General features: G+C 42.1%; 2 protein-coding genes across 2 annotated transcripts in view; both read left to right on the top strand.

Moving 5' to 3' along the window:
* Positions 1 to 1,598: 1,598 nt before the first annotated feature.
* LOC104021322 (radial spoke head protein 4 homolog A) lies at positions 1,599 to 8,815 on the top strand. Its single transcript, XM_009474862.2, has 6 exons — positions 1,599 to 2,468; positions 2,978 to 3,209; positions 4,699 to 5,454; positions 6,621 to 6,771; positions 7,650 to 7,767; positions 8,238 to 8,815. The coding sequence occupies exons 1-6, from the start codon at positions 2,200 to 2,202 to the stop codon at positions 8,476 to 8,478; spliced, it is 1,767 nt and encodes a 588-aa protein (XP_009473137.2). The 5' UTR covers positions 1,599 to 2,199; the 3' UTR covers positions 8,479 to 8,815.
* A 373-nt stretch (positions 8,816 to 9,188) lies between these two features.
* Positions 9,189 to 14,256, top strand: part of CENPE (centromere protein E) — a 38,473-nt gene continuing 33,405 nt past the window's right edge. Inside the window, exons 1-8 of the mRNA XM_087735533.1 lie at positions 9,189 to 9,381; positions 9,694 to 9,785; positions 10,632 to 10,721; positions 10,800 to 10,918; positions 11,974 to 12,093; positions 12,803 to 12,884; positions 13,082 to 13,149; positions 13,227 to 13,298. Coding sequence (XP_087591659.1) covers positions 9,326 to 9,381; positions 9,694 to 9,785; positions 10,632 to 10,721; positions 10,800 to 10,918; positions 11,974 to 12,093; positions 12,803 to 12,884; positions 13,082 to 13,149; positions 13,227 to 13,298 — 699 coding nt within the window. The 5' untranslated portion in view covers positions 9,189 to 9,325. The remainder of the gene's footprint in view (positions 9,382 to 9,693; positions 9,786 to 10,631; positions 10,722 to 10,799; positions 10,919 to 11,973; positions 12,094 to 12,802; positions 12,885 to 13,081; positions 13,150 to 13,226; positions 13,299 to 14,256) is intronic.

Raw genomic sequence — 14,256 nt, 5'->3', positions numbered from 1 at the left:
GGTATTGCACTACTTTATTTAACACAACTTATAACCTTAATAGGGCATTTTGCTGAGATTTGTACAGCACCAACTTCTTCACACGGATACCCTAAGACAGTATTATTTTCCATGTTGAATTGTTAGAGAACACTTGACAGTTACCCTTGAGCCAGCTGTAGATATTTGCTAAAATGCAACTCCTTAAAAGGCTTTTTTTTTTTTTTTAAACCTCACATGCTCTATATATTTGTTTCATAACCTCCTTGTTGAATACTAGGTATGTATTTAACTTTACTCAAACAGTAAAAGTTTTTCACTGACTTAATTATGAGCAATTAAGGAGATAATTCCTGTGAGCAAATTTTACACACATGATGAAAGCTCTGGATATTAACATAACTTCAAATATCTGTTCAAGTAGATAGCACTGCAGCACATAATACCTGATGGGACTACAAAAGCATACGGCGCTGCGCTACTATATCTCTGTGAAACAAATCTCAAGTAACTAAATTAACAGAAGTTAGCAGGTTCTTTCTCTGTAATGTGACATTTGTCCTTCACATTTTAATGTTTGACTATTGTTGCAAACAGAAGTTACTCACATTATGGCCAGCTGTCTCCTTAACACTGACAGAACTGTTTCCTATCAAAACACCTTCATTCCAACTTAATTTACATCTGCTTTTTTTTCCTTGGACCTGTGAATACGATTTTTAAAAGTAATTATCAGATTTCACAGTATTTTTCTCCTCCTAAAAGAAAAAACTTTGTGCCTTATGGCACCACTAATATGCAGAAGATTAAACTGCATTTTCTACTGCACACAATGAAAGCAACGAAGGCAAATGAATGTCACTTATTTCTTTTTGAATCAAAATTAAGCTTTTGAAGATCCATTCTTTTGCTCTCGGCAGACATCTGAAAGATTCTTGTACCCCAAACGTTCGAGACAGAGTACTAACAGCACTTCATGGTTTGTGGGTCATGATGAAACAAGAGAAGCGGGGCTTGAAAATCCCGCTATAAAAGGAAGTAACAGCTCGGGCAGCTTGCTGGGGATTCCCACCTAGCAGACGCACCAGGTCTGTTGGGCCGAGGGAAGCCAGCCCAGCAGGAGCGTCCCGGCCCCCTGAAGGCGGTTCCCTCGGGGCCTGCCCACAGCGACAGCCGCCTCAGGGCGCCGCTGCGCCTCCCGCCCGGCGCTGAGGAAGGCGGGCGGGCACGGCGGCCCCCTCAGGAATCAGGTCGCCCTCCCGGCCAGCTCCTGCTCCTCAGCGTGCGGCGACGCAAACGGGACGCCGCCCTGCCCGCCGCCTAACAGCGGGCGACGGCAGGCACCCTGGCGCAGCGGGAGCGGCAGCCCCAACGGCCACCCCGCCACCGAACGGCTCCCCCGCGCGCGCGCGGCGCCTCCAACGGTTTCAACGGCCTCCCCCAGCCCCGCGCTGCCGCCGCTCCCCCAGGGGCCCCGGCTGCAGCGGGCGCCGTCAGCGCGCCGGGACGAGCCACTCCCCCTTCCCGAGCGCGGGGAGAAACGGGGCGGTAGAGCCGAGCCCCGAGAGAAAACCCGCCGCGGGCCCACCCCTTCCGGCACCGCCCCGCCGGGCGTCCCGAGCAACGGCGGCCGGTTTACCTCGGCGACGCTCCGCCCCGCGGGCAGCAGCCGTTGCTGCGCGACGAGCGGAGCCGCCGGCGGCTGAGGGGCGGCTCGGTGCCGCCGGCCGGGCTCGCACCCCCAGGCTGTCGCGCGGGAAGGGCAGGAGCGAGGCCTCAGGGAGCACCTGGGGCCCGGACACAGCCCCGAGCGGCCCGGGCCGTACACTTCCCGCCCGCCCCAGCGGGGCCCCGGGCAGCCGCCTTTGGACGGCTTTGAGCCTGAACGAGACCCTCAGCGGCCGGAACCGGGACCAGCTTCCTATGAATACCAGGGGGTAAGGCAAGGGTCTGATCAGCCACAAGGACTGAGAAAGAGCATTTATCAGCCACGCGCGCCCGACCAAGACCCTTACCAAGCACGAGACCAAAGAGGAAGCGTAACCCAGGCTCAGGCACCAGGACAAGCACTGTATCAATCACAGACCCCAATTCAACACCTCTACCATCCACGAGCAGCAGAACAAGCCTCTTACAAGCCACAGGTGCCAGAACTGGCACATCAACCAGAGACAGGTGCTGGGACAAGGCTCTCATCAGGCACAGGAGGCAAGGCAAAGCATGTATCAGTCCCATGAACTAGGATTAGACCCTTACCAAACACAAGAACCAAAAAGTGCCTTTCAGACATCTGCAGTAGAACAAGATCCCTACCAAGCCTATGAACATGGGCATGACCCCTATCAGCCACATGAACCAGGTTATGGTCTCTATCAGCCAGGATACAGTCCATATGATGATCAGATACCCGATCCCAAATCCCGAATGCTGGCAATTCAGAATGCAAAAGCCTATTTACTGAAGAGCAGCACGACATCTGGCCTGAACTTGTAAGTCTGAAAAAGGGACACAATTGAAAGGGGTAGGAAGTGTGAGTGGAGAGAAAAGTAGTGTTAGTAAAAGGGCAACGGGTTATGTTAAGAAAGGGAGGGATACCAGGGAGGTATATATAGAATGGGAGAATACATTATAAATGCAATAGTTCATCGCTATGTGATACTTGTGTGTGTCCAACATCTTTCAGAATCAAAATTCCTACGGGAATTTATAGAGTTCAAAGGGAAATCAATTTGATTAAGAGCAAGTTTAAATTCAGCTTCAGCTCCTGAGGCAGGTGCGGTATATACCAAAAATGGAAGATGGGACTACTCCTAAGTATATTATCATCAGGCTAGTTTCAAGTCTAATTTTCCCATAATGCTCCATGATCCCCTTTCATTTAACTATTCCAATGATTTCTCCAAAGCTCCAGGTGATTAGCTTCTGCTTCTGATATTAAGAACATAATATTCTAAGACTTTTGTATAGTAGACCAATAATATTTACATTTATATGACAGATATGATCATCTTGCTAATATGCTAACAAAGATCCTGGATGAACGGCCCACAAATGCAGTAGACATAATTGAGAATATCAGCAAGGATGTGAAGTGGGCTCAGTTTCAGAAAAAAATGGACACTCTTCGAGATGAACATGAGATTCTTCCAACATTTGAAGCTGCAGAAAAGCGTAAAGCTTTGTTCCTCAAGGCAAATGGAGAAGGAAATGAAGAACTAGAAGAAGAGATAGTGAGTTATTATCAGAGAAAAATAGATAGCATATATACCAGGGAATGGGTGGCAGGATGGCGGGAAGGGAAAGGAGGTAGGGAGTAATTTCTGATCTCCCTTGTAGTATTAACTCTCATGATTGTATAAATAATTGTAGCCACAGTATCATGTACTCTCTTCATAGCTGAGTCGGTCCCATGTCTAGTTGTGAAGAAGAAAACCCATCTGGTTACTTAGTTGGGATTTTTTTCTGTAGCAAATCTAATATCCTGAGCCTTTAAAATCATAGATGTTCTAGAGATGATGAACAGAAAGTAATGTTTACAATATCCCCCAATTGCCAGTTCAACATGGAATATTGCATCCAAATTTCTTTTCTTTATCTAAAAGTGGTTATAATGAAGAACTACTAGAATTGAAAAGCCATTTCTTAAAACAGGGGATTTTCAGTATTCAGTTGCTTATGTGCAGAAGCATTTGTACCCAATCAAAAAATAAGAGAATTCTTATAATAACCAAGGGAAACTAATCAACAAGATGTTGATTTTCATATGAATTTACCAGTATATATTCAAATGAATTGCCATTGCAGAATACAAATACTAACAACAGAAGAGATAGATAGTCTTTCATCTTTTCCATAGCCTATTACTTATTTTACAGTTAACAGTATATGATGGTAAAAATGGAAAAAAGTAGGGTATTTCAGAAAGGAATTTTGAATTTTTCATACTCCTGTCTGTCTTGCTTTGATATAAGATACCTGTAAGGGCCGAAGAAGTTCCATACGAAACTAATACTACTTCTTCCAAATTCCCTACCCTGCCATGTACAACTTCTAGTATCTTTGTCTGTGTGATATAATCACATGAAATGAAAGAAGGGTGATAAAGCAAACGGCAATACTTAATGAAATCTTCATTATTGGCCTATTTCTGCTTCCACTGAAGCCACCTGGAGTCTTATTATGGACTTCAGTAAGAGCAGGGGCCAGTATTTAAAAAAAATGCAGGGAGCTTTATGCCAAGGTGTTCAAAAGAACAACATTCACTCCCAAGAAATATTGCTGGTCTGGTGTCTAAATATATAAAATATGTATTATATTTTCCTCAAATGTGTCTGCCACAAACACAAGGAAACACAGTGACATAGTTTGCAGGCATCAAGGCCTCTTACACAGCTGACATGCCCTAGCACTGAAGTCCTTTGCAGATCCTGTGTAAGAATTCTGACTTTCCTTATTTCGCAGTAATTAAAAGTGAGTTTGAATTTTGAAATCCTGTATTCTGAAAGCTGCAGTTCATCTGTGTTCTCTTCTTTCCCTTAAAATGGCATTTTTAATTTTTCTAAATGATAATGGAAGATGTAGTGGATGAATAGCTGCAAAGCACTTTGAGACGAGTGGCATTGTAGGAAAGTGAAGTATAACTTTCAGTTTAACATGTTTAATTTTTCAAATAGATAATCATACCAGTCTTCAGTTCTAACTCCAGATCTTCTTTCCTAGGGAGAGACCCCTCTACCTAATGTGATGGAAACAGCCTTTTATTTTGAACAGGCTGGAATTGGCTTGAGCAAAGATGAATCCTATCACATATTCCTTGCCCTTAAAAAACTAGTTAGTGTTCAGCCAATCCAGACCTGTCGCTTCTGGGGCAAAATTTTGGGCATGGAGATGAACTATATTATAGCTGAAGTACAGTACCATGAGGGGGAAGAGGAGGAGGAAACAGAAGAGGAAGAAGTTACTGAGGAAAAAGAGAAAGGGATGGGTGAGGGCGAAGACGAAGATGCGAAGAAAGAAAAAGAAGATGAACCACCAAAATCCACATATAAACCCCCACCTGTCATCCCGAAAGAAGAAAATGGGACTGGGGCTAATAAATATGTCTACTTTGTCTGTAATGAGCCAGGCAAACCCTGGGTGAAGTTGCCTCCAGTGACGCCAGCCCAGATTGTCTGTGCCAGGAAAATCAAGAAGTTCTTCACTGGTAGGCTGGATGCTCCTGTTGTGAGCTTTCCTCCTTTCCCTGGAAATGAGGCCAATTACCTGCGTGCACAGATAGCTCGGATCTCAGCAGGAACCCAGATCTCTCCCATTGGATTTTACCAGTTTGCAGAGGACGAAGGAGAGGAAGAGGAGGAGGAGGGAGGAGGAAGAGATACCTATGAAGAAAACCCCGATTTTCAGCCCCTTTCTGTGGCCGAAATGGTGGATTCTCTCGCCACATGGGTACACCATGGACAGAGTATTCTAAACCAGGTATGTTCTGGCATAGCTCACGTCAACCTCGGATACCATTCACACTGGAGTACTCGTAGGGTTTCAGAACGTAAATGAAACTCCTCACCTGCACATTTGAACCATTCACCAGAAATAGTACTGGACTGAAATATTTTTCTACAGAAAATATATTTGATATAGCATATAATATATAAATATGTTGCACATATTTACATATAACGTATTTCTATATATATTTTTATATATATATATATATATTTAGGAACCTCCTAGGTTTAGTACTTTTTTCAATGGTGTGTTCTTGAGATTGAAACCTATCTTTAGGTAACAGTATGGAGTTAGCCCTTGATAGATAACAATAATTTCTGGTAATCTTCTATATTAGGTTTTCTCTTTTGAAGTCCATACTTGACAAAAATGTTTAAAATTCTCTTTTCTTGGGTAGGATGCTAAAATGCAGATAGCTTATGACTGTATGCTACATGGAACTTATTTGATGTTTTTCTTCTGGTTTGTTTTTTGTTGCTTACTTTCTGCTGTGAAACGTGCAAATGAAAAAGCTTAAAAGCTTGTGATATCAAGCTAGTGCTGGAAAGAGGTATTACTAATTTGATGATCATTGCTGGATGACTTGCTGGCCAGTCCACCAGTTCAAGAATGCTAGTGTAAAATAACAGCAAATGGTAGGAAATAAGGTTTAAAATTATGACCAGCAGAACAATAGTTGTAAAAATAAAATCTATATGCATTAGAATCTCAAGAACATTTTGTTATGTTCCTCTGACTGGTAGCTAAATAACAAGGCAGACTTTAAAAGGAAGAGGCAAAGTCTGTAAGTTAAGCCTCTTAGTTTGCAGTAACTGGTAATCTAGCGAGGACGTAAACCAAACTAGCAAGGAACTGAAGAATACAAAATAACGAAAAGCTGATGACAGAGGTATAAAGTTATTCTTAAACAGTAAGCAGGGATGAGGGAGGAATGAGTGATAATAGGAAGCTCTCTGCCAAGAGGATACAATATTCTGCCAACAATATACCAATTAGGGAATATATATTTTTCTTTTCTTCCCCGCTCCCTTAACTCTGTGTGTGTGTGTGTGTGTGCCTGAGCCAATTGTTTTAACTGGCTTGCATTCTTTCAGTGATTGTTACCTGTATTTATTATTTTTCCATATCAATTATAGGGTCGCTGTGTTTGGCTTAATCCTTTTCAAAAATCAGAAGAAGAAGAAGAAGAAGAAGAAGAAGAAGAGGAGGAGGAGAAAGCAGAGGAGCCAGATGAAGTACAGCAAGAAATAGGACCTCCTCTTCTCACTCCACTCTCTGAAGATGAAGGTATTCTGAAGATGAAGGAATATGAAGTTTTTGATAGAGAGCCACTAGGAATGTTGGCATTTAGGTAGTAAAATTTGAAGTTATAGGTCTCTGATGCTTCATGGAGCAATAAGTTTGCCCCGTAGGGTAAACAAGTTCTTTTACAAAATTGATCAAAAGCAAAATGGTTAACAGTATTGACATTGAAACTGAAATAATTGGGTTTACTAATGAACAATCTTGTTGAGAACAAAGGGAAAAATACCTCAGACTTGTCAGGCTGCTGCAAGTTCAAGACAGCTCACTACATGAAATACATTCAGCTATTTTTCCATCATCTTTTTAGACAAAAAAAAAGTGTGTGTGCACCTGTAAATAAGTAAATATATATACGTACACACATGCATAGATATACAAATAAGATTTTAGATCCTGTAGCATATTACTGCAGCAAATCATGGGAATATGGGAACCTGAATATTAGATTACATCAATAGCAAATTATTTTCCTACTCTCCATTCTTTGATCAAGGTGAAATATAACTGTATAATTTATCCATAAGTGATAAACAGTTCTTGACCAAAGAAGCAGCGGTGAGTACTACTGAATTTCAGGAGCATGATCTTTTCTGTACGTGGCTCTATTAGCATTCCTGTTCTACCTACCCATACATCCAAACCACCTGTTTGACTATGGCGCCTACATTTATTGTTTCTGACTTCTGGCTCTTCTGACATGCAACTTGTTATAACCATTGCTTGAATTCTGTGAAAGCCTTGTAGCTCAGTCTTAAATATTTTGTAGAGGCTCAATTTATTTTCAATTTATTGTCAATTTATTCATAGGCTCAATTTATTGTCAATTTATTCATAAACTGTGTGTGTTTGGCTGTCTCCAGGAATTCAAAACATCCCTGCTTGGACAGCTCAGCCTTCTACAAACCTGATCCCGCAATATGCTCTTGCAGTTCTCCAGTCTAACCGATGGCCCGGAGCGTATGCCTTTGCATCTGGCAAGTGAGTAGCTAGTTGACGTGGTGACAACACAGACCGTATATGCTGAACACCTGTCTAATGAAGTCAAAGTTGCTTTATTATTAATTCATTGACTGAATTCTAACTATTCCAGAGACTGATGGAGAAGGGCACTTACATGTGCACAGCCACAGTAAATGTGTATTTAAGACTGAAAATTAATAATCATTGGAAAGGCTAGTATAAAGTTAATGGATGTAAATGTTCAGTTAGTATTTGGGCACAGTCCTTGATTTAAAACTTATATTCTTGAGTCTGTGGTACTTCTTACATTCTGCGGTTCTAATGTTCATTCGTTTCCACTACACATGGTGCTGTCTTTTAAATACTTCCGTTATAAGGTATCTGCACCACAGCAACTTTTTGCACAGCAGAGTAAGGAAGCCTGACAATATCTCCACTGATGTTTTGCTGGGGGGGAGAATGCGTGATCTTTCACTTTTCTTTCTCAGGAAATTTGATAACATCTACTTTGGCTGGGGTCACAAATACAGCCCAGAGAACCACGCTCCCGCACTGCCTCCGCCAGTGCAAGCAGAATACCCCAGCGGGCCAGAAATCGCTGAGACAAGAGACCCCACTCTGGAAGAGGAACTGGCTTTCAAGGCTGCGAGCGAAGAAGCCTTAGCTGCAGCTGAGGAAGAGGAAGATGAGGAAGACGCTGAGGACGACGAAGAGGAGGATGATGATTAAAATATGGGGGGAAACATTTTTAATTTAAAAGTTTAAACATGAATAGTATTTTCATAAATTAGTCATTAAGAAGTTGACCTGAAAGGAAATGCAGGTGGAGCGTGCCGCCTTTTTTGATGTCTGTAGGCTCTCCTTTGCAGCCACCTTCCCCTCCTTCCCTGCCCCCCAAGCCCACCCGCGCTGGCGTGAAGCCCGCGCCGCTTCCACTGGAGGGCAGCGCGAAAAAGCCGCCTCTTTTCAGAAGAGTAGGCAAACATCGTCTGCTTCTGCTTCCTAAAATAATTCTGCTTTGAACTGACTTAACCACCGTCCACCAAACGTTCTTGTCGTTTTTCTAACCCGCACTTCAATGCCTATAGAAATTTTACGTAAACAAAAAAAAAAAAATAAACGTAATTACATAACAATATCACTTTTATGTGTGACAGCATACTATTTAAATTCAGCAGGCAGCTTACTAAGTTACCGGCCGAGCGCACGGTGATGGTGACGGTACCGCCGACCGCTGCCTCCCCGCGGCGGGGCGCCGCTCTCACGGCGCCGCAGCCCTGGCCGCCACCATCGCGGGACTCTCGACAGGCAGGGGGGTGTCGCGGGGAGTGCACGGGCTGCTCAGCCATCTATCGCTCACGACGCTTTCCCTGTTCCCCCCCGGTCAGCCGTTGGCGAGTGGTACGCTCCGCCGCGGCGTCTGCCCTGCGCGGGCCAATAGAAAGCGTCCTCGGGAGAAGTTCAAACGCCGGTGGCGGTTGGGTCGCTGCGCTGCTCGCCTGGGTGCGGGCGAACAAGGAGGAAAGAAGCGAGCGGTTTCCCTGTCACGGGCGGCGCGTGCCCAACGGCCGCGGGGATGGCGGAGGAGGGAGCCGTGACGGTCTGCGTGCGTGTGCGGCCGCTCATCGCCAGGTGAGGCTCCGTCCGGGCGGCAGGGCCGCGCCCCAGCCCCCGGCCTGAGGGGAGGCTGCAGTCCCTCGGCTTCCCTGGGTGTTGCTGTGCCCCCTCTCACCTTCAGCTGGGCCCCCGGGAGCGCCGCTACCGCCCTACGAAGAGGGGGAGGCTGGGGCGTAAATGCGGTGTCCGTCCCCGTGGAGGAGGGAGAGAGCCGGAACAAACGGCTGGCGAGGGCCTGGGGGAGAGGTGCTCACGGTAACGGGTACACCGGCGTTATAGGAGCAGAGTCCTGAACTAATAACGTTAACGGAGTATCTCTTCTTTTAGAGAAAATGCTCTAGAAGATAAACTGTCACTCCACTGGAAAAGCGAAAATAATACCATTTCCGAGGTGAATGGTACAAAAGTATTCAGTTACGGTAAGAATATGAAAGCGATTACTGGATTTTGATGCTTGTATGGACGTTTGTTACTGTACTGCTTGAATGTATGCTAACACCAGTGACCTTAACTTTTTGATCCTGAACTTTTCTTCCAACTTCATAATTTTGAAGGAGTCGTGTTGGTGCACAGAGGATTTTGATTTTAGTCAGTACTGGGAATGTACTTTTGAAGTCAGCTTCCTGATGGACGTTGCTTCCTCTGTTCTGGTTCATGCTGTAGAGTGGTTTTGGAACACAAGCTGGATTCTTTTCATATGAATTCCAGTTACAAAGGGACTAGACTGGGGCTAGTCCAGAGCATTTAGGGCAAAGAGGGTGGGGGAACCCAAACCCAAAACTGAGAAGTGCCTAGTGTGGATGTTAGATCCTCGTAACTAACTGCCTCACTTTGAGTCTCTACTCTACTTGTTAATATGAATGTAGCCACTACAAATATTTTTCCCAAATTATAGATTCAATAAAAGCATGCTCTAAGCTAGGAATTTAACAAGTAGCCTGTCCTGTCAGGCTTACAATCCTCATAGATAAATTAGCCATAACTGTTTTTAGGATCAAATAGGATGACTATTTAACTGTGTTTAGCATTCTTAGTTTTTTTTGACTTGTTTGTTCATCGTATCTTTCTTGGTTCTGGGCTTAATATTTCTTTTTTAAAAAAAAGAAAGTCTATATTAGTAGTGTCACAATTACATTTTATGTTTGAATTATCCTACAAACAAGCTGATGCCCATTTATTGGATTTGAAGTCAGCAATACTGAGTAAGATGACAGCTTGTGTTTTACTTGTAATACAGTGGATTTACATGCTTTCTTTTTTTTAAGATCGTGTCTTTCACTCAAGTGACAACACTCAGCAGTTATATGAAGGTGTAGCTGTTCCAATTATACAGTCAGCTGTGCAAGGTTATAATGGTAAGTTTTAAAACTGTGTTTAAGTCCTGTTTGTAATGTCTTTCGTAAGTAATTAGTAATATTTAACTATCTTTCTAGGCACAATTTTTGCTTATGGACAGACTGCTTCAGGGAAGACATACACAATGATGGGAAATGAAGATTCTGTGGGCATTATCCCTAAGGCAATTCAACATGTTTTCAAAATTATTTGTGAGGTGAGCAATTCCATTAAATTCAAGTGACTGGAAGGACTAGTGATATTTGTGGTTGTTACAGAAAAATTAAGAAGCTTATGGAGGAAATGAATTTATATTGGACCATATGTTGCTGTTGCTTTGCTAGCCTTGCAAAGATGAGTGGTTTAAAAAAAGATAATGGGACTCTATTAGTTAAAATCAAATCAGAACAAAACTGGGGAGGTTGTTAAACTTGCAAATATACTAACCCTTGATTACAAGTATAAACAGATACTCATTAGCATGTTAGATAAGGTAATGCGAAGCCTCGTGTTCTTTATTCTGCTATTTTAAAACTTTAAAAAATTAACAGTGTTTAAAGACTTTTTAGTGGGAAGAATATGACACTAAATTTACTTATTTCAGGCTTTCAAAAGAGTCATAGGCTAACTGCTCAATGCTAATAGGAAGTAAGGAGAAGGTGTAAGTTAAAACAGTGATTTCCAAAACATCACCTGCAGAGCATTTGCTTCTGCCTTGAGGATTTCGGGTAATTTTTATCAGTTATGTGAAGTGATTGCTGCTCCTTTGAGGAGGTGCAGAGTGCATTAGGGGGTCTATAAAAGTAACTAAAGCCAAGAAAACTTTCCATGGTGCTGTAGTCCTCGAGTCCATTGTGCAGCCTTTCCTCACCCCAGTATTCTCTACCAGACAGGCATGAGAAGAAGCAGCAGCAGCAAGGTAAATCTAAGCAAGCAGGGAGAGAAGACTAGGTACGCAGAGAGGAAAGAGCCTAAGCAAGAGGAAATTGGATATGGAAAGGGCATTTAAGTGTGGTTGTTACGCTTCTGTAGGGCAGTTATCTTAATTCTATAACCTACTAAAAGTGATATACCATTAATGCAGCTAGAAAGAGGTGGGAAGAAAAATGATTCTGTATTGGTAGATGCTAATGTGCAAAGAGGATGGGGGAAAAGAAATATGTGGAACCATATCCAAACATATACCTTTTGAATTTAGAATGCTTACATTAAGAGGTGTTCATTGACTAGTCTATTGTTTGTTTTTTTTTTTCCTCTTTCTTTGAACATTAGATTCCAGATAGAGAATTCTTGCTAAGGGTTTCTTACATGGAAATCTACAATGAAACCATTACAGATTTACTTTGTGATATCAGGAAAAAGAAGCCTCTGGGAATTCGTGAGGATGTTAATGTAAGTGGATGTTATATAATCTAAGTATTGTATCTGCTTGGAGTAAAAGAAATAGTTAAGAAAAAAAAGCAGCCTTCAGAGGCATCTAGTTGAAAACTTTTCTGTGTTGAATTGTGTAACGGTTATCTTCAGAATTACCAGACGGACACTTGATGTACTAGAATAACAGCAGTGAAGCTGGGGTTGCTGTTGCTGGTTTATCTTTATAAATGTTTGTAAACGTAGACTTAATTCCTTAAGTTTTCCAGGATAGTATATTTTATTTAAAAATTGGTGGGTTTTTTGTTTTTGTTGTGTTTGTTTGTTTGTTTGTTTTCCTTCAACACCCTAAATGATCAGTGCTTTTGGAACTTGGGAAGAAGGGAGACGTGTCAGTTGTATGATTATGGCCTTATAACATGTACTAAGACATATACTCCTGGATTCCCTCAGAAAATGTCCAGAAGGATATTTCTCTTACTAGTTTTATTTTTAGGAGACCTTCTAGATCTCTGTTTGATTCCTGTGCCTTTAGGCTATAGTTCTGATAAAGGTCTAAACTTTCCCCATTCCTTGTGTTCAGAGTAAAAAGACCTTCAACTGTTGTTGTTTCCTTTTAAGAATCAATCAAACTGGAATAAATACCATAATAATTGCTGGTAATGTTAACTTAATGTATTGAAGTGAGCTTTAGAGTTTGGTGAAATTTGTTACTGTTTTTGTTCTTAAGAGGAATACGTATGTAGAAGATCTGATTGAAGAGGTGGTGGTTGCCCCAGAACAAGTTATGGAATGGATCAGAAAAGGAGAAAGTAAGTTGTTTAGCCAATGTTAGCTGCTGTCTTCAAAAAGCATTGATGAATTGGATATATCTAGAATCATAGGGTATCTCTTTGAGATTACGTTCAGAAATCAATGTTTTTCAGATGTTTTAAAATTGTACTTTTTGTCTGTTATCGCCAGTTTATCAAAATATAAGCAGAAGTATTCTAATATTGCTTTTTGACAGAAAATCGCCATTATGGAGAAACAAAAATGAATGAACACAGCAGCCGTTCTCACACTATCTTCAGAATGGTAAAAACTGTTCCATTATTAGGAGGGTTTTTATGATTTTTGAAATGACAAAACCTTATTGCGCCCTCTTCTTCTAGATCATTGAAAGCAGAGAACGAAGTGACCCTGCAAATGCAAACTGTGATGGAGCAGTGATGGTATCTCACTTGGTAAGCTGTACTCCAAGAAGTTATTAAATAGGCATTTAAGTAGAGAATTTACTGTTACCACTTGTTTGAGAGAAGAATGTTACTTTATAATGACATTACAAGCATGCTTTGTTGTTAACTTCTGTCAGACATTTCTTAAGCAGAAATCATGTTTCTGATCATCTGTGTAGAGGGAGACTCCTGGGGTGTTATCTAGAGGATATCTTCCCACCAAAGGGAATTCTGACATGGGAATAGTTCCTAGACAATTCATGCTGGATTGAGGGGGGTGTTATGCCCTTCCCAGGGGTGTAAGAGACTATTGGCAGAGTGCTCTTGCATTTTGTTAAACACAGCTTCCCCTATAGACAAGTTCCTGACCCCTACACACAGTTCCTGACAAGCCCAGTGAAGTAACTTCTGAAGTGGGTAACCTTAAGGCTTCTCTTATCCTCAAATTTAGTTGTTAAAAGAACATGTGGCCTACAGCTGCAATCGCCAGAAGATTCATTTTTTTTCAAAAGTAACCCTGCTTATCATCTCTCTGGTGGATTACTAGTATATGAAATATCCTAAGCTGGGGGGAATACACTGCTGGTCTCTAGGGGAGTGTTTTGGTTTCTGAAGCCTCCTCTATACCGTTTTTCCTTGATTCGCAGAAAAGAATCCAAATCAACTGGAGGAATGAAATCAATATGAAAGCATTCGAGCTTGCTAAAATCTGTATAAGCACTCTCATTCAGAACTGGGAATAGCATTAAGTCAATTGCATTGTTGAAAGATTTCTGTTCTGGCTTCATGTGAAAAAGCTGAATGTAAAGACTACTCATGCAGTATCTGAGCAAACTACTGCCTGCTTTTTTTTTTTTCCTCACCATAGCTTATGGGATCTATTCTTCTTACACCACCCTCCGCCCTGTCTCTCTGTTCCAACTGACTTTATAGTAACCTCTACTAACCAGGGCGAGATAGAGGCTTT

Source organism: Nipponia nippon, unplaced genomic scaffold (genome assembly GCF_047370975.1).
Source record: "Nipponia nippon isolate SJK-2023a ecotype South Korea unplaced genomic scaffold, ASM4737097v1 scaffold_6, whole genome shotgun sequence".
Lineage (NCBI taxonomy): Eukaryota > Metazoa > Chordata > Aves > Pelecaniformes > Threskiornithidae > Nipponia > Nipponia nippon.
The sequence above is the reverse complement of the archived record's forward strand: the minus strand, read 5'-3'. Positions and strand labels throughout refer to the sequence as shown.